Source organism: Monodon monoceros, unplaced genomic scaffold (assembly GCF_005190385.1).
Source record: "Monodon monoceros isolate NGI ecotype Baffin Bay Population unplaced genomic scaffold, NGI_Narwhal_1 Super_Scaffold_3, whole genome shotgun sequence".
Lineage (NCBI taxonomy): Eukaryota > Metazoa > Chordata > Mammalia > Artiodactyla > Monodontidae > Monodon > Monodon monoceros.
The window spans coordinates 81,492,671-81,520,571 of record NW_021703780.1 but is presented as its reverse complement, the minus strand read 5'-3'; the positions used below and the strand labels follow the sequence as shown (position 1 = coordinate 81,520,571).

At 41.7% G+C, this 27,901-nt stretch overlaps 1 protein-coding gene across 2 annotated transcripts; it reads right to left on the bottom strand.

The window, feature by feature from the left end:
- Positions 1 to 1,717: 1,717 nt before the first annotated feature.
- On the bottom strand, positions 1,718 to 23,428 carry ARL6IP5 (ADP ribosylation factor like GTPase 6 interacting protein 5). 2 transcript variants are annotated; one of them, XM_029243060.1, is made up of 4 exons: positions 22,949 to 23,428; positions 12,768 to 12,845; positions 5,300 to 5,517; positions 1,718 to 3,316 (listed from the first exon to the last, which is right to left on the bottom strand). In XM_029243060.1, the coding sequence occupies exons 1-4, from the start codon at positions 23,122 to 23,124 to the stop codon at positions 3,144 to 3,146; spliced, it is 645 nt and encodes a 214-aa protein (XP_029098893.1). In that variant the 5' UTR covers positions 23,125 to 23,428; the 3' UTR covers positions 1,718 to 3,143. The 2 variants fall into 2 exon arrangements, with proteins under 2 accessions (XP_029098893.1, XP_029098894.1); XM_029243061.1 differs by lacking the exon at positions 12,768 to 12,845 and having other exon boundaries at positions 22,949 to 23,350.
- Between the last annotated feature and the right edge of the window lie 4,473 nt (positions 23,429 to 27,901).

The window sequence follows — 27,901 nt, the reverse complement described above, 5'->3', positions numbered from 1 at the left end:
TATATAAAAACTTCCCTGTTTCCACACATATAGAGACAATGGGAGACAGCATGCTAGTTTTGTTAAAAAAAAAAAAAAGCAAAAGAAAGAAATTATGAATAATATATTTACTGAGAAGCTTTAGGTTTTAGCTAAGTATGTATATATATATACACATATAGATATATTTTTAAGTTTAGTCTGTGAATGATCTTGATATTGTTCTTGTCAAAAATCTAAGGAAACTTGCTCTAGGATTAACCTTGAATTCCTTATCCTATCATTCAAGGCCCTCCATTGCCTGTTTTCAATTTAGTAATTCAGTCTTATCTGCCACAGATTCTTTATACTATTCTTTCACCTTTGTTTTGTTTTGTTTTTTAATTTTATTGAAGTATAGTTGATTTACAATGTTGTATAGATACTATGCTTGATAAAACATCCTCATGCTTTTGCTTCCATTGACCCTTCTATGGAGTATCCTGAGAGACTCCCCAAAAATCTTCCAGACAGCTCCATCCCCAGTGTCCTTTCTTTTTCCAAGTTCCTAGAGCCCATAATTATCCATTCAAGTCTCTAGGTGCATAGAATCTGAAATTTTGTACTGAAGTGGCATGAACCTTAGAAATCAGGAAATCACGCTTTTTCTGTCTTCGTCACCTGAGCAAATAATTGGCACCTGCGTTCTTTCTCTTTTTATATAATCCTAGGTGGTACATCACAGGCAAAACAGGCTAGGAGAGAATGGACTTAATGGGGACAAACAATACATTATTTTGAAGGACAAGCCATGGGAAAGAAATATGGTGTTTCCAGTTTTTAAAGATAATTTAGTGGGTACAAAAGTATCCAAATTTAAATAGATATAGTTTTCAATCAAGTAACTAATTTTAGAATGCCCCAAGGCTGAGAGTTTTGTTTTCTCTTACTTTACCATTTCTATAAAGCATCCTTGCATACAAAGCCAGATGGTTTAAAAAACACTGCGATAAATAAAACTCTTAAAGTACCTAGCATATTCTGCATTTAAGAGGCTAAACTCTGATGGGACAAAGCACTCTGAACATCTTTAAGCTTAATGTGTATCAGTGGTTGAAGTTCTGGAAGCTCTTATGTGTTTGCTTATACAGCAACAGTATTAATAAATAAGCCAGGAATTTCAAAAAGTGTGAACAGTCCTGAAAGAGGACGTTACTCTTAGATGTGCAAAAAGGAAAGATGATCCAAATTCAAATTTACTGCCTCATTACACAGGTTTTGTCAAGAAACAGGTGAAGCCATTCATATTATGCTTTTTTTTTCTATTCACCCACTCCCACCTTAAAAATCTTAACTGAAAATTTTAACTTGTTTTTAAAGTGAAATAATTTATAGCATTTCCATGCTAGAGTTTTCTATTATATTCTGACCACCAACCATTAGTAATTGTAATGAGTATATTTTTTTCATTCACATCGTCACTTTCTCCAAATTTATTGCATTTAGTCCACAGATTTCACCATGTAGAAAATGGGTCTAAAATATGTATAAGCCCATGCCAGGTTTAAAAAAGGATTCCATTAGTATTCGGTTTTATTCTGGCTGGAAATTAATAAAGTATTACAGTTTTATTAACAGTATTTGAAACACAAGCTGTTTTTTGCTGCAGAGAGAATATTTGCGTGTTTATAGGGCTGTCACTGAGTTTCTCAGACATTTAACACAGATGCACAGTAAATAAAGTCTCACCCCCCAAAAAAAATCTTTGATAAATTTTATTCATATTTGGCTATGGGTACAAATTCTAGGCCATGTATGTGAAGTCATGGTGATATCGCTTTGCTAGAGAGAAAGGCTGCGGGTAGGCTAAGAAATTAAAATGCAAGAAAAAAGCAGGAGCAGCATATGCATTGCTTCTTATTCTAGGACATACAGGGTCTCTTCAATAAGTACTGCTCCAAATGTCTTCCTAATTCCATGCTAGGGAGAGCTAAATATTTTCTATTCATCTATGAAATCACACAATTGGCAAGGAAAACATGTTGTATCATCTATTTCTAAATACATGGGAAGTGAAAGGAAGAAAGTAATAGAAAATATAAACTCATGCTATCTTAATTCTAATGTCTAGCTATGAAAACATATAACTGCACCAAGTGCTATCTAATATTTTTATGAACTGCAGAAGCTGTTGATCACTCCCATTTTTGAAGGTCTTTTTGCTTGGTCATCTAAAGATGCTTTTCAGATTTCAAAAGATCAGCTATTATTGTCCTCTTTCTGCCCCTAAGGAATTAGTAAAACGCACGTTCATTTCCTTCTTTCTAAATGTTCCAGTTAAAAATCAAACAGTGAAGAAAAAAGGGAAACATTATCTTGGACACCTTTTTGTCATTATAACAACAAAAACTGTGCAATAGAAACTCAAGTTTTATTCTGATTTTTTTGTTTTTTAACAAGACCGTCAAGAATAATACAGGTTACAGAGCTGTAACCTCCTTAAAGAAGAGGATATTTAGTTTGCAACAAATGCCTTCTAGTGAGAACATATTACTAGCACTTCAAAAATTTACAAAAGGTTGACAAAATATTCTCCTAAATAGCTAGCTTTATATTTATAAACAAAATAGAAACAACTGGTTTATCCACTGCACATCAAACAGGAGGCAAAGTGATCGAGATCACCTTTGATTTTAAAGAATAATACAAACTACTTTATACCCCACATATTATAATCCTAAGGAAGGAATATTTTTGAAGGATGCTGAGGGGGATTAAAACAGGCTAATGCATGACATCCTCTCCTTTAGTAGTCTTTTCGTTTACTCATATTGCCTTGATCCTTTACAATTATGTTTTTCCTACAAGATAACCATACTGTTGTAGTACAATCCGTAATTCTTTTCTTTTATTCCCCTTAAGAAATAAGTGCGACCCATTTCCTATCAGCTTTCATAAACACACTTGAAACTTCAGACATAATAGGAGGGTGGTTTCTTTCAGTTTGAGGCCTTTTCTCTGTAACAGCAGAGATGAGAACAGGGTGGCCTCTCCGTGCGTGCTGCCATGGATAGCTGGATGGTTTGTGCACCTCGTATTTCAAAAACACAAACGGAAAGTAGGTCTGGACAAGGACAAACTGCAACTCGATTTCTGCTGCAACCCTATCAGCAGGTCAGCTCTATTTACTCCTTCACTTTACTGATATAGTCAGTGAACTTGCTGATGCTTTCTTCCTGCTGTTCTAGGGCATCCAGGACAATGCCCATGGGCGTCCTCTTCAGACCGATCCCCTCCATTTTATTCTCCAGTTTGTTCTTGAGGTTCCGGAGTCTCAGCGATGCGTGGATAAACATCACTACAGGGAAGTGAAACGTGGTTAGCATCAAAGCAACGGTTCTCTGTTTCCCTTCACACTTGTAGCAGAAACTTTCTCTGTTAGCTACAGTCCAGTCTGGTTCTCTCATTGATCCAAGTCCCCACATGGATCCTTGGACTTTATATAAAGTATTCTTTGTGTGTGCAGGAAAATGTTGTGTTCAGCAGCAAGGACCATAATCTGGCTGCCACTCTCTTCCCTTCACACATTGATATCATTACCTTTCAGATGCTACTTAAATGCCCTGAAATTCAGAGTGAATCCATGTGATTCCAACTTCACTAAAAAGCAACTGAACACCAAGCATTTCAGAAAAGAGCTCATGCTCAGTTCAGGGATTACCTGTATTTTGTCCCTGCAGGAGGCATGCAGGTGAAGTCCTCTTAGAAAATGTCTGCTATGGGGCAGTTTTCCATAGTGTTGGGTATAGATGTCTAGATAAAAAGCTAAGGGTCTTATGGGCCTTATGTAACCTGGTGTTCCCCAGATTTGCCTGACTATTAAGTATTACCTGAGTTTGTTTATAAAGATTCTCTGGCCTCTCCCCTAGACCTTCTGAACCAGAATCTTAAAGGGATGGTCCTGGGAGTCTGTATTTTAAACAGACACACTGGGTGATCTGCACCAGCAGTTTTCAAACTTCTGTGTACATACAAATCACCTGGACAGACGGTTAAGTAGGCAAATTCCTGGTCTTCATCACCTAAAATTCAGCCTGTTAAGACTGAGGTAGGATGCCAGAATGTAACAGTTCGGTAATCATTGTGGATGCTTCTAATTGTGGATGCTTCTGACGTAGGCGATTTTGGACCTTCATTTTGAGACGCACTGATGTGTGTTCTCTCTGGAGGCTCCTAATCTAGAGTGGCCATTAGAAACATTTGAGAAGCTTTCTAAAACTACAGGGTCTTTGGGCACCACTGTGGACCCAAAGAATCAATATCTCCAAGGGATGTAGCTGGCAAATTTATATTTTTAAAAATCATCCTGGATGATTCTCCCAATCATCAAAGTTTGGGAATCACTGATATTGTCTAATTTCCTTCTGTTATAGATGAGTGAACTACAGCCCATAGAGGATAACTGGTCCAGATCCCATGGCTGGTGTCCAGCAGGTCTAGGAATAGAAACCTGGACCCTTGACTCTTGACTTCTGATACATTTCATTACCCTGGCTTGTGTTCTTACAAGCTGTGCATTTAAGCAGAATCACTGAAATACTAAGCCTGTAGCACATAAAGAAAACCTGAAGAGTATTTCAAAAAGTCTGAATTTACTGATTCAATTATCTTATCCAATAAGGTATGAGATTCACATATAAATATTCTGGGCTTAATCTAACAAACCTTAAACAAGCAATTGATTTTATTTAATGGTATAGTGGCACACGTGAAATGCTATTAAAAGTAAAAGGGATATTCCTGTCACTTAATACACTATAATTTTAATCAGATTTCTCTTGATGAGAATGGAATTTTATCTGTTCTCTATTTCAGGCTTCAAGTGCTTGGGAATCTCGGTAAACAATGCATATAGACTTTAGAAAATGTCTATTTCTCTTCACCAGAATTGGAGTACTTGGTATCTATATTCTGGGCCAACTTACACAACTTTCAACAATAATTATGATCTTCTGAGTAAGTAGAGAGTAAACATCCATTTCTCTGTCACCAAAGGATGCCCGGCACTGAACGACTGAGAACAGACTCTGATATCAGACAAATCTGGATTCCAGTGCAGGCTATACCACTTTTCTGCTGTATGACTTGCGATCCGTATTTGTTTTGTTTACTGTATTTGTGCAATTAATGGACTATTAGGCCTTGATCTGCTGTTTCAGAAAATTCTGATAATTTTGTAGACCTGCCAGCACACCTCAGAAACAGGTTAGGTTATTCCCACTGAATGATCGCGCCTACATTTCTTTATGATATAAGGAAAGGAAGGCCCAGGTTCACTTACACAGCAAAGGAAAAGTGATGCCAAACACAAACACCATGACTCCCCCAAACATGGATATGAGGAAGTAGCTGGCTAGCATGACCACCATGACAAACGTTGTGGGGTACTGCTTCTTCATCCGGCGGAGGATGTCTTTATTGTGGGCTGCCCACACAAAGCCCGTGAACACCAGCACCACCACGATGCCTCCAAGAATCATGTTGAAGGGGCTCAGGAACCTGGGATATGAAAACAGAGGGAGCCCAGGTCAGGAGGAAGAAAAGGAGGAAGGGGAGGAAGAGTAACAACAAAGTACTTACTTAAGCCTTTTATATAAGTTGTCTCATTTAATCATATCTTGATGAGGTAGATGCCATCAATTTACTTCTCAAAGGAAGAAACTTAGGCACAGAGGTTAGAAAATGGTGGAGCAAAGATTCCCACTGAGGCAGTGTGACTCCCATCAAATAGCCCGTCTCAATAGAGGCCCAGCATTTTAAAAGACTAGGGCCCCTCTTTTGGATGGGCTGTCTTTAGCTTTTATACATCCTGGGCTCTAGTACACGTTGATTGTATTTTCTGAGCTCCAAGGGCTTATTTAAATCCTCCTAGAAGCTGCCATGCTAGATGAATGTGGAGTACAGGTCACACAGTGGGCTCCATGAGCCTGATCCGGTCTGCAGTCACACTTGTGATTGGACTGTGCAATAATTTTTAAAACTTTGAATCCCAATTTTTTTTTTTTTTTTTTTTTTGCGGTGCGCGGGCCTCTCACTGTTGTGGCCTCTCCCGTTGCGGAGCACAGGCTCCGGATGCGCAGGCTCAGCGGCCATGGCTCACGGGCCCAGCCGCTCCGCGGCATGTGGGATCCTCCCGGACTGGGGCACGAACCCGCGTCCCCTGCATCGGCAGGCGGACTCTCAACCACTGCGCCACCAGGGAAGCCCCCAATGTGTTTAAAAAAAAAAAAAAATCCATAAATCTTGGGATTTCTTGCTTCTCCTGGAAACAAGAAAATCTCATAAAACTGGGCCCAGTTTCCCATGTCAGCCACTGGCTGGAGTGCCTTCTCACTTAGATAGAATAAATGCTCTCCATTTAGCCTCAGCCCTCACCCCCCACCCCCAGTATCTATGGCATCTCTGACACAGAGGCCCCCAGTGAGCTGCCATTAATATTGTTTTTCTAACAGCTCCCCTGCACTGCTCTCTCACGTAAGCTGCCTGGCCCATGGAGGCATTTGGGTTTACGACTCCTGGCATGGAGGGGCCATTATAGTTCTTTAAAAGGCCCAGAGTATCATTAGGAGATGGGTCATCAACTGAGATTTCCAAGCATAGAACCTCCAGTTTCATTGTTACATCAAGCAAAGGTTACTCTACTGTTGATAATAGGGGAAACACATTATAAAGAGGAAATTTAGATCAAGTATTTCATAAGTGAGAATGACTGAGCATTGTAGCCCCACTCAGTCCAACCCTCCCACCCCACTATGTGTACAAAACCCTTAACAAGACATTTGTGGTCAGCAAGTATGATGAATTACTAACTTTTTACTCTTCTAAGAGGCTAATGAGCATTTTGCTTGGGAAGGACAAAGAGGGTCAGTGTGTTATCATCATGCTCTGAATATTAACATCACTGATTTGGAAGACAGGATAATGAAAGGTGATGCCCAGAGCTTACTTTCTCTGAAATAGAACAGATGAAGGAGTCATATTCATATTGGGATGCATATTTAGGACAATTAAGATTCTTTTTTTTAAAAATCCCTTTAAATTTTAGCTCTGATTCTGCCTCCTGAAACACAAAAGCTATTTTAAATAGTTTCAAATAGGAGTGAAAGTATTGCATATCTTAATGGGTGAAATCAGGGACATAAGTTATGTCAAACTCCTTTGAAAAAGTAAAAAATTTCTACCAAAATGCACGGAGTTAAACAGTGGTAAAAGTAGTAGCATGTAATTTAAAATTAACCCCTACAATAATAAGTTGCTTATTTCATTCAGAACTCTTGCAAATACTTATACCCTTCAAGGCAAAAATCTCCTCTTTAGAATAGTCTAAGGAAGTGAATAAAAATGCAAAGACTGAACTGTAACAGTATTCACACAAGTGGTATTTATGGTTTATAACCTTTAGAAACAACCTATGTGGCCAACAATTTACTAAATGGTGGCATATACAACTGTTTTCAAAAAGTCAAAGTGTACTTAATAATGTGGGAAGACGATAATATATTGATTGGGTAAAAGCAACAATTCTCTCTGGTAGGTGGATTTAGCACCTATGTTATATAACTCAGAAGTAGAAATTTTTGCAATTCGTAAATTATTTTGTAATCAGAAATAAAATGAACATATAAAAAATGAAATATAAAGATGTAAAAGGGGACCTCCCTGGTGGTCCAGTGGTTAAGAATCTGTCTTGCAATGCAGGGGACACGGGTTCGAGCCCTGGTCAGAGAACTAAGATCCCACATGTGGCAGGGCAACTAAGCCCACGTACCGCAACTACTGAGCTCGTGCACCTCAACGAGAGAGCCTGCACGCTGCAAGCTACAGAGCCCACACGCTCTGGAGCCCGCTCGCTGCAACGAAAAGATCCTGCGTGCCACAGCTAAGACCCAGTACAGCCAATAAAAATAAATTAAAAAAAAAAGATAAAAACTAAAACCTGATCTTTAAAAAAAAAGAAAAGAAAAAGAAAAAAGACTATGGGATGGTTAATTCAAAAAAAAAAAAAAAAGATATAAAAGTAACTGCTCCTCAGCCCCACAACACCGGCTTGGGACAGGCCAACTACAACAGTCCAATCTTACCTTGCCTCATCTCTCCAATAACATTAATGCAATTTCAATTCATACGCACAGCCAAGCTCTTCCTTCTCCCATCCAAACCTTGGTTTCCTGCCCACTCTCTAGATCCTCTTGTAACCAATCCACCACCTGCCCTGCAAGCTTTCCCACCTTCCAGCACACGTGCTAGTCTATCTGTCCTCCTCCGTCAGTTTTTTATTATTTAGGTCTCTTCGTCTCTTTGTTCTTTTTTCTTTTCTTTTTCAGTTTTATCTGGCTTATACCGTGTCTCCAGCTTTGACCCTGGAATTGGTTTGGGAAAGACAAAAATTTCCTTATAGGTCTGGGGAAGGGAAGACTTGGACAGAGCCAAAACAAAATCCTCTTTAGCAAGTGGTAGGGAGTCTGGGTAGAGAGGCTCAGAAACTCTCACGGATTAATAAATTTCATTTCTAGCACCAAAAAGATTCTGAGAGAAATGATACCAAAAGACTCCAGTAGTTATACTGGGTAATAGGATCATTGATAATATATTCCCATTTGCTTATCTCTATTTTCACATTTTTTCAATAGCCATGTATTACTTGAAAATAAAAAAAAAATTGATATTTAAAAATAAAAGAAATGGGGGAAAGGTGCCTGAAAGAGACAAACCCTTTTACATAGCCTTGATGTTGACAAAATCAACATCAACTCAAAGAAGCAGAGCAGAGGGTTCAAGTTTAGGAAACTCCTTTGCATAAGCTGCAAATAGGAGATGGCTGGTTGGTGGCAAAGTGTCAAAGGTCTCCGGCGCAGTTCTTCCTGGAATATCTGTTAAAAGAACAATTCACGAGGTGTAGCATATAATAAAATGCATGCCAAGCTGTTTCTATTTTTCTCGGGACAAGTGAGGTAGATACCTAGGCTGAATGTCTAAATAAAGCCCAGGACAAAGAACAATGAAAAATCCAGGCCTGACTCAAGCAATTCCAGATTTGCTTTTCACCTGTTCCTGTTGCTCATGTTCAAGGGAAAAGAACAGCGCAGAGTCCTACAGAAGTGGTTTTAGCTTACCACGTGCCCAGCCATGATCTGTAATTAAACCAAAGTTCCAAGCTGGAAAAAAATGAACAAAGTTACTTGGAGCAGAAATGATTTTCTTCCTTACTCCGCTTAAGGGCAATTCCATTCTAAGAAAGGGTAAAATGCACACCTCTCCCACTGCCCTGGCACCTCCCTCTACTTGGAACAAAATAGACCACCCTCCAGAGATTAATTTCATTTTCCAGTGAGTGTAGGAGTTTGGGAACCAGTTGTCGACTGAGATGAGTAAAGCTGTTTTACTCAACAGTTGGGTTCTTAGTGACATCAGTCACAGTGAAGCCCAGGGACCTTTAGGACAAAACTTCCATAAATGTGCCACCCCAGCTTTCATGTGGACAATTGCCATTGGGCTCGATGGGTGCCATTTCATTTTTTGGTAGTCTGTGAATGAGAGAGAGGGGGGAAGGGAGGAAGGAAGATAGAGGGAAGCAAAGGAGAGCGGGAGAGAGGAGGGAGAGAAAAGAGAGCGAGATCCTGATTTTCTATCTTTGTTGAAAATAGGACCTAGTTTTACAAATCAGAAACAATATGTTTTTCTATTGTGAGTTAAAAATATATATTTACATACATATGTATCCTATCCAATTAAAAAGTTGATAGATAAAAGTAATAGTTAAAAATTCTGGTGGAATCACTGACAGTTGTATAAAAGTTTAGAATCCCATCACAGAATCCTGTAGCAGACTTGTCAAAGAGGAGTCATCCCAGTCCCATTAAACAGATGCATAAACTGAGGCCCAGGGCAGTAAAGAAACATAGTCAAAGGGATCCAGGGGGAGAAAAACAGTGCCAGTTGATGTAATTGTGACAGCAATTCATAATATAACCCATTTTGTGTTGTTAACCAGCTTCAGAGATTTCCCCCCTCAACCATTTTAGAACCCTGTCCTTCCAGTTGGGGTAAGCAAGTAAGGATCATTCTGGGAAATCCCTCAGCATTCTCATTTCTCTCTAAAGGAAGGCGGCTATGAGTGGCTGTGGACACAGGTCCTAAACTTGCCAACATGACTCAGCTAGCTATAGCTATAGTTTCAGCACAAGTTGCTAAAAAAAAAAAAAAAAAAAAAATCTCGGCCAACAGTAGAATTTTAGAGCTAGGATGGATCTTGAAAACACACCTCATTCTACATAGAAGCAAGGTAAGGAATAGATAAGTTAATAAATTTGTCCCAAGGCCACCAATTGCAGTGCTGGTGATAAAAGTTTACCCAAACAGAGATCTTCAGATCGACTCAAGTGCACGTTTGGTAATGCCTGCCATGCTTTGATGCCAACAAGAGCCAAAGAGGTGGTGAAATATTTTCTGAGCAGCAGAAGCAGCTTTGCACTGAGTTCCAATTTTCTAACCCAAAAAAGCTATTTTGGCAGTTTGGTTCCTGAGGAAGCCTGACTCACCAAGAAAGTGGGGAACAATTTACTCACAGTGCACTTCTCTAAATTGGCGATGTTTTTCTGAGGTTCTTAAACAACCAGAGGGGTCACTGCCAGTATGAATCCACCCATCCATTTTCTTGCTTCTCATCACTCTTAGGATAAAAACAGGATTCTTTCCACATTCTACAAGGCCCCTCAGGGTCTGGCCCCTGCTTGCCTCTGCAGACAGGGTATGTAGTTTGTACCTGGGACAATGGGGCTAAGCTGAGGGCGTAAATGTGGCCGGAAATTCAGGTCACACTTCACCCACCAAGTCTGCAATTTGGCTTAAGCTGCATCTCTCAGGACGAAGGGACAATTTGAATCATCAGTATGAGGGATGGCTAAGGGGTACAGCATCTCTGCCTGTCAGCTTTTTCATACCGCCGCCTCCTGATTCTGCAAGCCATCTGCTGGCATTCTTATCTGTCTCTAGAACTTACCCTGCCCCTGGCCATCACAGGCCAGAGCACAAGCCGTTCTTTCTGCCTGATTCACTCCTATCTTCTTAGAATCTCAGCTTAATCAGCTTTTTCTCAGTCTCTCTGACCACATCCTGGCACCGTCTGCCTCTTCTTCATAGCTCTGAACCCAGTGGCAGTTTGATATTTGTTTGAATGAACGTCTCTGTCTCCCACTAGAGACCAAGCGCTATGAGGGCAGGGACCGTGACATTTTCTCCCCAGCACTTGGCGCAGTGGCTGGCACAGAGCAGGAGTTCAGTAAATATTTGTAGAAAGAAAGAAAAAGGGAAAGTAAGAATCTAGCACATTTTCATGTTATTTAAAGTAAGCTCAGCAACTTTCTATGGCCAGGAATTAAGTGACAAGAGATTTATCTTGGACAAATCGCGATTATTCTCACTGTACACTAAGTATTACCGTAGAAATGGTCCCCGTCTTTGTACCTTCACAGAGTTGTGATGAAAGGAACAGAACAAAAACCGAAAGTAGGAAAAACTCCTGTGCAAACATAGGAGATAATCAGATGAAATCGCAGGGCCCTTGGGCTCGCTGGAAGGAGGAATCTTGGTTAAGTTCTGTCACTAGTGCTGGCTGGGGGCCAGGAGGGAGAGTGGGTGGGACAGAGAGAGATTCATCCACCTGCAGACCTGTCTATATAGGCCCTCTTGCCCTTGGATTCCTCAGATAATCGCAACCTTCTTCTGTGGTTATTTTGGTATCCCAACACGGCTTCCTTCCTGGCAAGAACTATCTGTGACTATAAAGGACAAATGTAAATGTACAAATCAGTTTTGAGTAAACGTGATCAGTGTCTCCTGGGTCTAATGATCACAGGCAGTTAAGGTGGGGCAGGGATCAGACTCCTTTGTCACAGAAAGGTTAAAGTAACCTAACCTTGAGATTTTCCTAACCAACTGAATCAGCTCAGCTCATGGTATTTATCGCGTACTCGCTGTGTACTGAATACTTATCACACCGTGTGTACTGGTCCCATCAAACTAAACACATCCAAATGATCCACTGTCTTGGCAGCAGGTGGCATGTAAAAAGTATCCATTCTAAGACCCATGAACCTCCGTGTTTTCTTTTGTATTTATCAAGTTCATTGCTGGTTTTATTTTTTATTAACAACAGCTTGGACCTGGGTTAGAAGCCATGAGTCTCACCCCTCCCCTAGCCATGGAGCTTCAAATAGTCACTATACAAGGGACTAATTAGACTGCAACAGATCCTTTTTAAACTTTTTTTACGGCAAATTTCTAAAGGTAGAGAGAATGGTATAATGAACCCTCACGTACACTGATCACTGTCTTCAACAATTAGGAACCCACAGTTAATCTCACAATAATGCTTTAGAACTCAAGTGGAAAGATATTTGTTTACAAACTGTTCTTTCTGAATGCTTTTAGTGGAGTTGATTAAATGTTTGTCACATGGCAAGTTCTTACAGCACTGTGGAGAGAGGACAGGGGTTTGGACAAATGCTAATGAGCCTGGTGACACATAAACTCCCTTCCTACAAGCAGTTCCTGTCTATTTACCTCCCACTAACCCCAATTTCTGCATTCCTTTTTGTTTCCTGCAGACGAGGACTTCACTGATGGGATACAAAGCAGATTAGAAGAAGCAGAAGCCAAAGCCCCGGTTTTCCACTTCAGATGGTCTTTCTGTCTTCCAGGTGTCTTCATTTCACGAATGCCCCCTGGGAGAAAAGGCCGGGAAATCCTACCTATTTATGGTAAATGCTTGCAGAACGGAGATGCAGCCTACAGGTTTTTTCTTAAGATCACGGGCACGGAAGTGTTCCCTGAAACAAGAAGCCAAGCTCATTACAAGAGCCAGGGGAGGATGTTATAAGTATTCTGAAGCTGAGTGATTCACTTGTCCAAAAGGAAAATAAAAAATCTCCAAGGGTGCTGTTCAATTTGGTATAGGTCCAGTTCATCTTTTAGAATTGCATTTCCTGTACAGAGCTCTCTGCCCCTAGTAAGTTGATCAAGAGCTTTTGCCCTCTTAGAAAGGGGTAAAAAAGAAGCCCCAAATCCGCCTATTTACTTGACCATTTACCCAGAATCATTGTAAATCCTTATATAGGGAAAGGGGATAGAAACTACCAACCGCAGGAAATATTTTAAAAGATAAAGTGTGTATGGGGAGATGTTGAGAAGAACAAGGTTATATACATAGTGTCAGAAGATGATTTCACAAAAGAATTCTTACTTGAGGAAGAATTTTGAGATTAAAATTTCACTGAGTGTTGACAGACCTCTTAAAGTTTTGTACTCAGAAGAAACACATGACCCGCCCCAGAACGACATGTGCCAGCATGCCATGTGCAGTGCCTCAAGTGCAAATAAAAGTGCGTGGAAGGGCAGGAAGAGATTAATTCTGGGAGGATTTGGGATGGCTGGGTGGACTTGTACTCCTGCTGGTATCCTCAGAGCACCAACAGTATCTGGCAAGTAGCAGGTGCTCAGCAAATATTTGTCCAACTGAGTAGAAGGCGTCTGTGCCGCAGGTGAGGATGGTTCCGTTTAATAATCCTTTCCCCGTCCATATACTCAATGCCTCTCCCATTTCTGACGCCGGAGAGTTTTGCGACTTGGCATCATAACGTATAGGGGAGATCAAGTAAGTCAGGTTGAAAATGATGTGTGTTTATATACGTGTATGTTTCTGTGCACTTGTATAAAAATTAATTCTTATGTGTTCAGCATCCTCCTGGTGCCTCTATAAACATGGTGAAGGCAGCAACCACAGCTGTCTCATTCTCCACTGTATCTCCCGGCACGGCGCCTGAGAAATTGGTAAGTGCCTCATATTCTTTGTGGAGTGAACAAATGAAACAACACAAATAGAGTAATATTGCAGAATTGGCTGAGGAATCTCAGAAACATTTCCACTAGGTTTCAGCATGTTTATGCAATTGATTTCATCTGCAAAGGTTTTAGTACATTCCCATCCACCCAAGGGCTCTTTCTTTTCTTCCTCTACCAGCTAGAAACTTGGTTTTTCTTCCTTTTTGCAGTAAAAGGGGCAAACAGTCTGCCCATTTCTTAAAACCAGATGCTGATGGCTACCAGCCTAGAACATATTATGGGACCACACTCAGTTTTTAAAACAATTATTTTTATTTTTTGGCTGCGTCAGGTCTTAGTTGTTGCACGCAGCATCTTTCCTTGTGGCACGTGGGGTCAGTAGTTGTGGCATGTGGGCTTAGTTGCCCTGTGGCATGTGGGATCTTAGTCTCCCGACCAGGGATCAAACCGGCGTCCCCCGCATTGCAAGATGGATTCTTAACCACTGGACCACCAGGGAAGTCCCGGGACCACACTCATTTTGAAAAGATTACAGTAATACTCTTTTCAGATAGAAGAAACTCCTTACCATCTCAAGCGACTAAAAGCAAAAAGTGGTAACTTTAGTTTCCACCCAGTGGTAGCACCAACATGGGCCACATGGAGATGAAGTATCAATACTTTAGCTAAGGAGAGACCTTTAAGACGGTGGAGGAGTAAGATGTAGAGATCACCTTCCTCCCCACAGATACATCAGAAATACATCTACATGTGGAACAACTCCTACAGAACACCTACTGAACGCCAGCAGAAGGCCTCAGACCTCCCAAAAGGTAAGAAACTCCCCACGTACCTGGGTAGGGTAAAAGAAAAAAGAAAAAACAGAGACAAAAGAATAGGGATGGGACCCGCACCAGTGGGAGGGAGCTGTGAAGGAGGAAAGGTTTCCACACACTAGGAAGCCCCTTCAGGGGCGGAGACTGCGGGGGGTGGAGGGGGGAAGCTTCGGAGCCACGGAGGAGAGCACAGCAACAGGGGTGTGGGGGGCAAAGCGGAGAGATTCCCGCACAGAGGATCAGGGCCGACCAGCACTCGCCAGCCCAAGAGGCTTGTCTCCTCACCCGCCGGGGTGGGGGTGGGGGGGCTGGGAGCTGAGGCTTGGGCTTCGGAGGTCAGATCCCAGGGAGAGGACTGGGGTTGGCTGCGTGAACACAGCCTGAAGGGGTTAGTGCATCACAGCTAGCTGGGAGGGAGTCTGGGAAAAAGTCTGGACCTGCTTAAGAGGCAAGACACCATTGTTTTGGGGTGCTCGAGGAGAGGGGATTCAGAGCGCTGCTTATAGGAGCTCCAGAGACGTGTGTGAGCCGCGGCTATTAGCGTGGACCCCAGAGACGGGCATGAGACGCTAAGGCTGCTGCTGCCGCCACCAAGAAGCCTGTGTGCGAGCACAGGTCACTATCCACACCCCCCTTCCGGGGAGCCTGTGCAGCCCGCCACCACCAGGGTCCCGCAATCCAGGGACAACTCCCCCGGGAGAACGCACGGCGCGCCTCAGGCTGGTGCAAAGTCACGCTGGCCTTTGCCACCGCAGGCTTGCCCCTCATCTGTACCCCTCCCTCCCCCCGGCCTGAGTGAGCCAGAGCCTCCGAATCAGCTGCTCCTTTAACCCCGTCCTGTCTGGGCGGGAACAGACGCCCTCAGGCGACCTACACGCAGAGGCGGGTCCAGATCCAAAGCTGAACCCCAGGAGCTGTGCGAACAAAGAAGAGAAAGGGAAATCTCTCCCAGTAGCCTCAGGAGCAGCGGATTCAATCTCCACAATCAACTTGATGTACCCTGCATCTCTGGAATACCTGAACAGACAACGTATCATCCCAAAAGTGAGGTGGTGGACTTTGGGAGCAACTGTAGACTTGGGGCTAGCTTTCTGCATCTAATTTGTTTCTGTTTTTTGTTCATCTTAGTTTAGTATTTAGAGTTTATTATCACTGGTAGATTTGTTTATTGATTTGGTTGCTCTCTTCCTTTTTTAAAAAATATTTATAGATATTTGGGTTTTTTTTTCCTTTTTTTCATTTTGTGAGTGTGTATATGTATGCTTCTTTGTGTGATTTTTGTCTGTATAGCTTTGTTTTTACCATTTGTCCTGGGGTTCTGTCTGTCCGTTTTTGTTTTTGTTTTTGCTTTGTTTTTTGAATAGTTTTTAGCGCTTGTTATCACTGGTGGATTTGTTTTTTGGTTTGGTTGCTCTCTTCTTTCTTTTTTCTTTTCTTTTCTTAATTACTTTTTAATAATTTATTATTTTAATAATGTTATTTTATTTTTTTCTTTCTTTCTTTTTTTCTCCCTTTTCTTCTGAGCTATGTGGCTGACAGGCTCTTGGTGCTCTGGCCGGGTGTCAGGCCTGTTCCTCTGAGGTGGGAGAGCCGAGTTCAGGACATTGGTCCACCAGAGACCTCCCGGCTCCACATAATATCAAACAGCGAAAGCTCTCCCAGAGATCTCCATCTCAACGCTAAGACCGAGCTCCACTCACCGACCAGCAAGCTACAGTGCTGGACACCCTATGCCAAACAACTAGCAAGACAGAAACACAACCCTACCTATTAGCAGAGAGGCTGCCTAAAATCATAATATGGTCACAGACACCCAAACACACCACTGGATGCGGTCCTGCCCACCAGAAAGACAAGATCCAGCCTCATCCACCAGAACACAGGCACCAGTGCCCTCCACCGGGAAGCCTACACAACTCCCTGAACCAACATTATCCAGTGGAGGCACACACCAAAAACAATGGGAACTATGAACATGCAGCCTGTGAAAAGGAGACCCCAAACACAGTAAGTTAAGCAAAATGAGAAGACAGAGGAACACACAGCAGATGAAGGAGCAAGGTAAAAACCCACCAGACCAAACAAATGAAGAGGAAATAGGCAGTCTACCTGAAAAAGAATTCAGAGTAATGATAGTAAAGATGATCCAAAATCTTGGAAATGGAATGGAGAAAATACAAGAAACGTTTAACAAGGACCTAGAAGAACTAAAGAGCAAACAAACAACGATGAACAACACAATAAATGAAATTAAAAATTCTCTAGAAGGAATGAATAGCAGAATAACTGAGGCAGAAGAATGGATAAATGACCTGGAAGATAAAATAGTGGAAATAACTACTGCAGAGCAGAATAAAGAAAAAAGAATGAAAAGAATTGAGGAGAGTCTCAAAGACCTCTGGGACAACATTAAACACATCAACATTCAAATTATAGGGGTCCCAGAAGAAGCAGAGAAAAAGAAAGGGACTGAGAAAATATTTGAAGAGATTATAGTTGAAAACTTCCCTAATATGGGAAAGGAAATAGTTAATCAAGTCCAGGAAGCACAGAGAGTCCCATACAGGATAAATCCAAGGAGAAACATGCCAAGACACATATTAATCAAACTATCAAAAATTAAATACAAAGAAAAAATATTAAAAGCAGCAAGGGAAAAACAACAAATATACAGCGGAATCCCCATAAGGTTAACAGCTAATCTTTCAGCAGAAACTCTGCAAGCCAGGAGGGAGTGGAAGGACATATTTAAAGTGATGAAAGGGAAAAACCTACCACCAAGATCACTCTACCCAGCAAGGATCTCATTTAGATTTGACGGAGAAATTAAAACCTTTATAGACAAGCAAAAGCTAAGAGAATTCAGCACCACCAAACCAGCTTTACAACAAATGCTAAAGGAACTCCTCTAGGCAGGAAACACAAGAGAAGGAAAAGACCTACAATAACAAACCCAAATCAAATAAGAAAATGGTAAGAGGAACATACATATCGATAATTACCTTAAATGTAAATGGATTAAGTGCTCCAACCAAAAGACATAGACTGGCTGAATGGATACAAAAACAAGACCCGTATATATGCTGTCTACAACAGACCCACTTCAGACCTAGGGACACATACACTGAAAGTGAGGGGATGGAAAAATATATTCCACGCAAATGGAAATCAAAAGAAAGCTGGAGTAGCAATTCTCATATCAGACACAATAGACTTTAAAATAAAGACTATTACAAGAGACAAAGAAGGACACTACATAATGATCACAGGATCAATCCAAGAAGATGATATAACAATAGTAAATATTTATGCACCCAACATAGGAGCACCTCGATATATAAGGCAAATGCTAACAGCCATAAAAGGAGAAATCGACAGTAACACAATCATAGTAGGGGACTTTAACACCCCACTTTCACCAATGGACAGATCATCCAAAATGAAAATAAATAAGGAAACATAAGCTTTAAATGATACATTAAACAAGATGGACTTAATTGATATTTATATGACATTCCATCCAGAAACAACAGAATACACTTTCTTCTCAAGTGTTCATGGAACATTCTCCAGGATAGATCATATCTTGGGTCACAAATCAAGGCTTGGTAAATTTAAGAAAATTGAAATCATATCAAGTATCTTTTCCGACCACAGCACTATGAGACTAGATATCAATTACAGGAAAAAAATCTGTAAAAAATACAAACACATGGAGGCTAAACAATACAGTACTAAATAACCAAAGATCAGTGAAGAAATCAAAGAGGAAATCCAAAAATATCTAGAAACAAATGACAATGAAAACACGACGACCCAAAACGTATGGGCGCTCCAGAGACGAGCTCCAAGGTTGTCCACTCTCACCACTATTATTCAACATAGTTTTGGGAGTTGTAGCCACAACAATCACAGAAGAAAAAGAAATAAAAGGAATCCAAATTGGAAAAGAAGAAGTAAAGCTGTCACTGTTTGCTGATGACATGATACTATACATAGAAACTCCTAAAGATGCTACCAGAAAACTACTAGAGCTAATCAATGAATTTGGTAAAGTAGCAGGATACAAAATGAATGCACAAAAATCTCTTGCATTCCTATACACTAGAGATGAAAAATCTGAAAGAGAAATCAAGGAAACACTCCCATTTACCATTGCAACAAAAAGAATAAAATACCTAGGAATAAACCTACCTAAGGAGACAAAAGACCTGTATGCAGAAAACTGTAAGACACTGATGAAAGGAATTAAAGATGATACCAACAGATGGAGAGATCTACCATGTTCTTGGATTGGAAGAATCAGTATCGTGAAAATGACTATACTACCCAAAGCAATCTACAGATTCAAGGGCATCCCTATCAAACTACCAATGGCATTTTTCACAGAATGAGAACAAAAAATTTCACAATTTGTATGGAAACACAAAAGACCCCAAATAACCAAAGCAATCTTGAGAAAGAAAAGCTGGAGGAATCAGGCTCCCTGACCTCAGACTATATTACTATACTACTTCAGACTATACTGACTTCAGGAATCAAGACAGTATGGTACTGGCAAAAAAACAGAAATATAGATCAATGGAACAGGACAGAAAGCCCAGAGATAAACCCACGCACATATGGTCACCTTATTTTTGATAAAAGAGGCAAGAATATACAATGGATTAAAGACAGCCTCTTCAATAAGTGGTGCTGGGAAAGACAAATGAAGTGAAGACAAATGAAGAGACAAATTAAAAGCCTGTGGGGTAAATACCAGACAAGATGTGGGCACAGGTGTAGGGAGTGAGGGGCAAAATCCTGTAGAAGCAGGAGGAATTGAATAAGTTGGGGACTGGTGTTTGGGTGGATGGAGCTGCTGGGATACAGATGCTATCTGTGTTTCTCCTTAAGTCAATGATAACACCAACAATGATACAAATAATAATGAAAACTCCAAAATAAATTTCGTGAAGCAAAAAGTAGGAGCCGGACACTGTTCTAAGAAACTTGCCTATATTAACTCAGATAATCCTCAGAAAAGCCCTACAATGCAGGTACTATCATTAGTCTCATTTTACAGATGAGGAACCTGAGGCAAAGGGTGGTTCAAGTGACCTACCCAAGGTCACATGGCTAGTGACTGGTAGTTGGGATTCAAAATTTACTTAACCAGGCTCTGGTGCTGAAATTCTTAACCACTACTTTCTACTCTGTGAAGAGCCGGAAGATATGGCAACCGTCTCCTACAAGGACTATTAGCTAAGAGACTTAGACTTAATCTAAGAGGTAGAATAGATCTCCTGAGTGGAAGTCATATGCCTGGGAAACCATGCTTTTAGGATGAAGACCAAACTTCTAACCATGGATTACCAGGCCCTGACTGATCAGGCCTTCAGGCACAGATCTGTCTCTATCCTAATCCCTCTTAATCTCCATCTTGGTCTGGGCAGCCCTTCCGGGTGTTTTGGAGCTAGATAATATCCACTTCTCAGAAGTCTTTGGACTTGAGGCTAGAGCCCTCCAACAATGACCTGGCGGTCCCTTCTGTCCAGCAGGGGATGGCACCATTGAAGAAGACACTTCCAACACAGTCCTTTCCCCTGGAAACACCCAGGCCACATTTTCACACACACTCTACCAACATATCATGAGAAACCATCAGATGCCAGTAGAGAATCCAGTCAAACAGCCTCCAGCTCTGCTCTGACCCTCCCATCTACTGATATCACCAAAAGAGGAGAGTTCTGTTTAGAATGAGAAACGTTCGGGCATCGACTAAGCCTCCCTGACCCTGAAGACATTTAGTTTCTTCCAGCTTTAAGATACTACAATTCCAAACCTCATGACTCATAGGAAGATGGCATAGTAGTTAAGAGTCTGGGGTTGTGACTTTGAGCAGGTCGTTTAAACTTTCAGAGCCTCAGGTCTAATAATAACAACAATAATAATGCAATAATAATGTCTCATCTCATCGGGCTGTATGAGGGAATTTGCTAAATTACTTACCAAAGTACCTGGCACACAGAGCACTCAATAAATGTTAGCTTTTATTATTATTAAATTATAAAGGAAGAAAAGTGCAATCTGGAAAGAACTACAGGCTGTGCATTTGTAGATGCATAGGAAACAGTTGAAGATGTCACACCAGGTTTTACTGGGGTACAAAGGGAATCCCACACTTGGCACACAATTTTCAGAACAACTTACTAGCCTGTATCTTTTGTAAGTTTTTAAAGATAAGGTTAATTAAAAAATGAAATGGCGGGTGGGATAGGGAGGGTGAGAGGGAGACGCAAGAGGGAGGGGATATGGGGATATATGTATACGTATAGCTGATTCACTTTGTTATACAGCAGAAAGTAACACACCATTGTAAAGCAATTATACTCCAATAAAGACATTTTAAAAAAATGAAATGGCTACTTTTCACTTTCACTTTCAAAAATGTGACTGCCAATCCCCATCTCCTATTTGAAAAGGGAAATAGGAAGGGCCAACACCCCAAACTGCCTGAGTTAGTAGGCTAAGACACCACAATGAAGGAGCTATATTTAGTCAGGGCATTCATAGTGAAAAATGAATTCCATCAAGGTAGCAAGGCTGCTGGAGCTTGTGTCTGATCTGGGCAGTACATCTTTTTGAAAAGCAAGGTTTTTTGTGTGTTTTTTTTTCTGTACATTTGATTGGTCTGTGTCAAATCTTGCCCTATATCTAGATTTGGGGGAGTGTACCTCAAAAAAAAAAAAAAAGACCCCATAGCTAGACGACCAGGTAAGATGCCTTTACAAAGAAAGAGAAAAGAAAAAGCAAAACAACAGAGGCAATCCTATTTACCAGAGATTTTGTTTTAAAGAAATTTTTTTATTGTTCGGAGAAATAAGCCTTAAGCATAAAGCTAGGGGAAGGTTCAGAAGGCAGCTGCTCCAGGCCTGTCCGACTCCAACTAATTTTAACTTGGCTGCTGTATAATTCGGAGTCGGTTCAGAGCCCATGCTGTCCACACACCAAGCCATTCTGAGTTGGAAATTCCTTAAGCAACACATCATGAGGATCTGTGTAATTGTCTATTCAGTCACACAAATGAGAGTCCACTTCTGCATGGGGGCAAATATTCTGAACCACACCCAGAAACTGTGAACTCTCCCTCTCCCCCCTGTGCTGGGTATTTGGTCCTACATCTTCTCAACAACTGTCACGTGCCCTTTGGTCAGGATTCATGTGTGATTGATCTTGGTGTGCCCAAGCTTGGCACAGAGAAGTGACTCAATAAATATGCCAAAGAACAGCAAACCAACTACAGAAACCATCTTATTTGCCCTTTCCCACACTTTACAAGTTTAGATTTTTCCTTTCTCCCAGGCCAGCTTGCTTTTTCCCTCTGTGTTTGCTTTCAAATAGAAATGCCAGACACTTCTTTAATGGCAAGTGGGTTTCTTTATAAAGTCTGAGGGTGCTTTTTTCTTTAAAGGTGCATGGGATCAGCAAGATCTAGAATATCACCACCCCATCTTGCAAAAGTGAGTGAAGCATTTCTTAAAGGGTGAACTACCAGAAAAAGTGGTTTCTAGAAGAACAGGTGTTGTGTGAAATCGCATATAACAGAGGACACAATTTTAAGATCGGGTGTGAAGATAAAGTGACCATGCCTGGCAACTACTGGAAGAAAAAAGAGCAAAAGGACACCGTTTCTAAAGTCATGGCAGACTTCACCCCACACTGGGAGATGCGCCACCAGGCTACACCCACCCTTTTGCTCCCAAGCTCAGCTTTCCCGTACAATGTGGCAGGCATTAGGCAGAGAAACCTATAAAGAGAGTCGCCTCTCTGATGCCCCTTCTACACTAACACCCCAGAAGGCAGAGTCCGGATCCACACCCTGGCGCCCCAAGCCTTCCAGGGCGGCGTCCGCCCCAGCCAGCCCCAGCATAAGGTTACGCCACTTTCCTCTTTCTCCTTATTTTTAAGAGACTGGGGCGCTACAAATATCACCCCCAGCAAAAGCGTAATTGGGGTACAGCGGGAAAGAAGTCATTTTTTTCTTGCCTGAGGTTGGCAACATTTCCTCACCCCAGGACCTCCCATCACTCTTCAGCCCGAGGCGCGGAAAAAAAAAAAAAGGGCCCCCAGATTGCTGCGGCCTCGCCCTGCGAACAAGTTTCCACTGGTTTGGCCGCTTGCAGTTGTCAGGACAGGAGCTGGTCTTGGAGAGCGTTTACGCATCCCGGGATCTTGCACCAAGATCCCACTCGGTGCTGACCCCGATCAGTACCCGGGAGGGGGACCCCACTTACCCCACGACGGAAATCATCATGGCAGCCACCACCAGGTAGTTGGTCTGATAATAGAGCAGGTTGCTCACCACGCGGTTGTTCCATTTGGAAATGTCCCTGAAGTCCGGCCGGGCGAAGCGGTCAGAGCCTGGGAAGAAATCGTCCCAGGCGCGGAGCGGAGCGATATTCACGTCCATGTCTCGCTTCCCAGCTTCTTGTTCTTTGCTTCTGGAATCTGGCGGCGGCGGCGGCGGCAACCGATCAGCTGAACCGGGTTAAAGATGACAGCGGCTCTGGCTCGGTCGGCTCTGCGGTTGGCGGGCAGGGAAACAAAAGAAATTGGGAGCGGGCGGGCGTTTCTTCTCTTCTTTACTTCTTGATTGGTTCTAAGTGGTTGGTTACAGGAAAACTGGGGGCCCGCAACAGAGCAAGGAGCAGAGTGCAAAACAGAGGTGAAATAACAGAAAGAAATCGGCGGAAATCCCCTGTCTGAAGAGAAGTGGCAATGCCTTCCCGGGCAGTCCGAACACAGCGTGCTTTAAAATTCCCCTTTTGAGGGTCTAATCTACGAATGTCGTCTGGACTTTAAGGACAATTTTTGCAGCTGTTCAGAAGACAATCTAAGTGAAATGGAGTGGAAGGCAACTATAGTGTTTCTGGAGGATGAGCTGGTTTTGAAAATTAAGTAGTTACTAACCTTTGCACATCCGAATGCAATTCACATATTTCTCTGTTTCACCATGAGTCACTATGAGTGAAATGAGACTGGCAAAATGGGAAAGAAGGACGTGTAGAACGGAAGGTCTGGTTTGTTCTTTCACTTTTCCTCTTTGTTCTCTATCTCTGTTCTGTGGGGGCAAAATTATACAACTACTGTGCTGGTCTGATGAAGTGAGCACTCTGGTCACTTCAGCCCTGAGCTGAGCATGTTGTTTACGTTTGAAACTAAACAATGGTCTGCAGTGAACTAATTGTTCTGCACCCAGTATTTTCTGGGCAGAAACGTGGATTCGACTCCAGAAAAAGCTTTCTAAGTTTTTTTCTTTCTTTCTTTTTTTTTTTGGCTGCATTCCGTCTTCATTGCTGCACACGGGCTTTCTCCAGTTGCAGCAAGCTGGGGCTACTTTTCCATGCGGTGCACGGGCTTCTCATTGTGGTGGCTTGTCTCGTTGCAGAGCACGGTTTCTAGTCGGGCGGGCTTCAGTAGTTGTGGCCCGCGGGCTCAGTAGTTGTGGCTAGCTGGCTCTAGAGCGCAGGCTCAGTAGTTGTGGCGCACGGGCTTAGTTGCTCTGCGGCATGTGGGATCCTCCCAGACCAGGGATTGAACCCGTGTCCCCTGCAATGGCAGGCAGATTCTTAACCATTGCACCACCAGGGAAGTCCTGCTTTCTTAGTTTTATCCTAATATCTGTGAACATCTGTAAGGGAGCACAGTATTTTAATATCTACGTGATAGCTTTGTATCCCAGCCCAAAGAACTGCCAAGAGATGTATTAGTTGTAAATTTCCTTCTAGGGGTTCTGAAGAGTCATCTTTTTTTCAGTTAAGGGGCTGGTTGATAAAGTAAACCTCCTTTTATCAAGATGCATAAGAATAAAGTATTTTGGTTAATTGTGTGGTAGGCAGATTTCTAAGATGCTAGCATGTAAGATAACGAAGTCTCTAAACCTTCAACTGGTGCTGTTTTTAAAAACTGAATTCACTTTCCTCAGACTACCAATTTTCAAAAAATTGGAAAGCCATAAAATATACGTAATGCAAAGTCTAGACGACAATTTGATTTCCCTTGATGATTCAGAAGCCAGTTAAGAAAATTTCAATGACTCTAAGAAATTACTGCTGCCACTGGTGTTTAGGAAAGTTTGGCGATTGAATCCAATCGCTAAGATATAGCCTAGATCAGCGGTCCCCAACCCTTTTGGCACCAAGGACTGGTTTTATGGAAGACAGTTTTTCCACGCTGGAGTGGGGGGATGGTTTCGGGATGATTCAAGAGCATTACATTTATTTTGCACTTTATTTCTATTATTATTACCTTGTAATATGTAATGAAATAATTATACAGCTCACCATAATGCTGACAGGAGGCGGAGCTCAGACAATAGTGTGAGCGATGGGGAGCGGCTATAAATACAGATGAAGCTTTGCCTGCTCAGGTCACCCGCCACTCACGCCCTGTAGTGGTCCGTGGCCACTAGATGACGCTTTTAAAATAAAGTTTAAAATGTGAAAATGTTCCTGAGCTCTCACATTTTCTTGATTCTGGAAAAACAGGAAGGTTTAAAGTCAGAGACAGCAAAATTAGAGTCCTAGCTCCCTCGTTGCTGGTGAATGACTTTGGAGAAATTACTTAATCTCCTCCAGCCTCAGTTTCTTCATGTGTAAAGTGGGTGTAATAGGAACATCTGCCATACAGGTGAAGATAAATAAAATACTGGATGGGAAGTGTTTAGAGTATAGTAATTGCACACTGTTAGATACTACTGTTACTGTTATTAATCATAATACAGGACTTGATTCATCTGTATGGTATTAACACTGCTTTAACCTGAGTTGTTTTCTACGCTGCTATAGTGAACATTCACTGACCTTTCTCTATCTAGTTGCAATTTTATTGCTATGGTTGTATCCGGATAGACTTGATAGCAAAACAAAATGTTGAAAAATATCACTAGGACGCCAACACATATTTTGAGTCCTTTCCAGGTGAAAAAGGTGAAAAGAATGCAGTCTTGTTGTGCCTTCAAGGATCTTGCAATGCAGTAGAAACCTAAACTTAAATACAAGACAGTGAGAGGAGTAATAAATAGAGGTGTGCCAGGGCTTGGTGCTTAGTTACAGGAAGTCAGAGGGTGGTGAAGAATTCCTTGGGGCTTAAGAATTTCAAGAAGCTGCGCTGTGGGCAAGCTGAGTAAACCATCTTGGTCCAGACCAGTGTGGGAGCCCCAGTAGGACCCCATTAGGAGCTGTGACCAAGAACTTTTACCTTCCAATTGCTCAGGACCACATGACCATAAGTTGTCAAGTGTGTGTTAGTAATAATAGCATTACTCACTGATTATAGGCAAATGATATCCAGTAAACATTTGTTCAGTGTTTTTTAATTTATTTGTTTAAACCTCCAAAGAGGTTTAAAAACAAAGAAATGAAAAAAATCTGGATATAGCTGTATATAACATGATCCCTTTCTTCCTCTCTCCTAAAATATTAACCATCCTTCTCTCTCTGGTTTAACTATGAGAGACTTTTTTTTCCACTACACATTTCGATCTTTATCATAAAATTATTTAAAATAAAAATGAACACATGTGGAATCCTTACTTTATTTCAGGCTCTGTTTGAAATGCTTTTAGTCACAGCTCTTTGTCATTGTTCATTGTTCATTCAGGGGGATTGGCTTCAACATAAAGCCTTTCTGGGGCTCTTCTGTCCAAATCTGTGCTTCTAGATATGACCACCCAGGATATTTATCTGTCTGTATATAAACCATAGTGGATAATCTAACAGTTTGTGCTATAGTCCATTTAAAATGAAGTCTGTTGCAAGGTTTTGCTTGCATGTCTCTGTTACTTTCATTAGTGGCAAGGACAGGTGGCTATTTCTTATCTGTCACTCTGAGCCAGTGGGAGTGCCTGGTGTCATCTATCAAAATGCCACCACAGTGAGTCAGGGTATTAGTCCCAAGGAACAAGCAGGGTCAGATGCCTTTGCAGACCTCTTCCTGGGCCAGCCCCTTTCTGTTCATGGTGGGCCTCAGCTTCCTCCTCATGAAGTATGTGGGTTTGGACTACGTGATCTTCAAGGCACCCTTTGGTTTTCACCATTTGAGGGGGTTGTGATGCTCACTGCCACTAATGGAAAGGTCTCCTAAAAGTAGCATTGCTGGGGACCCAGCACACATGAACCTGTTTTGAAAAAGAACCTTAGTAGTTTCCATCTGCGGAGGAGTCTAGGCAAAAAAAGAGGTTTCTTAGTTGATGTTGAGACATGTGACCTGGAGAGAGGCTGGTGTTTCCTGTTAGGTACTGTGGACTGTGAACTCTATCCCTCCGTTTACTGCCTGGCACTGACTTTCAGCTCAATGAACGCTATTGACTTAAACCTGATTGAGGGATAATAAAGGACAAAGAGGAGATTAAATATCATAATTTATTAATAGCAGCTACATTTACTGAGTGCCTATCAGGCTTTATGCATTCATTCCACTTCAGTGGTTCTGAAGCTTTATTTTGCACAGAACCATCCAAAGCTTAGTAGAAGGTTGAGGGTGGAGCCTGAAAATTTGCATTTGTAACAAGTTCTCTAATGATGCTGATGTGACTGATCAGGGTTTATATTTTGAAAACACTATGGATTTCATTTAATTCCAGTCTTACAAGGTAAACATTATCATCCCCAGTTTACAAATGAAGACAGAAGTGCCCAAGGTCTCATAGTTAATCAGTGGAGAGTTAAGGATTTAAACTGTTTCTTCTGACTCTAAATCTCATTCTTGTCACACTCCAAGAAAGGATATACATATATATGTATGCACACAAATATTTTTGAACATGGTTGTTTTTCTGTATCCAGCCATCCAAACAAGCACATGCATGTGCGCACGGGGACACACACAGACACACACAGACACACACAGACACACACAGACACACACACACACACACACACACACACACACACACACACACACACCTATCTATCTACCTACATATCTACCTATCTATCTCTGACTCTGGAAGAAAGTATTCCAAAATTCTATCACCATTTATCTTTAGGTGATGAGTTGCTTTGCATATACATAAATTGTATAAACAAATAATGTATTACGTCTGTATTCTCACACAGCAAAACATTATACACTAGTTTTCTCCAATTAAGTGTATTTAATCCAGATTTTAATTACAAAGAAATCTTTGAAGCCACGGGAGCCTGGCACAGGCAGCCCCATTAGCCCCGCCTCCTCCCCTCCTTCCC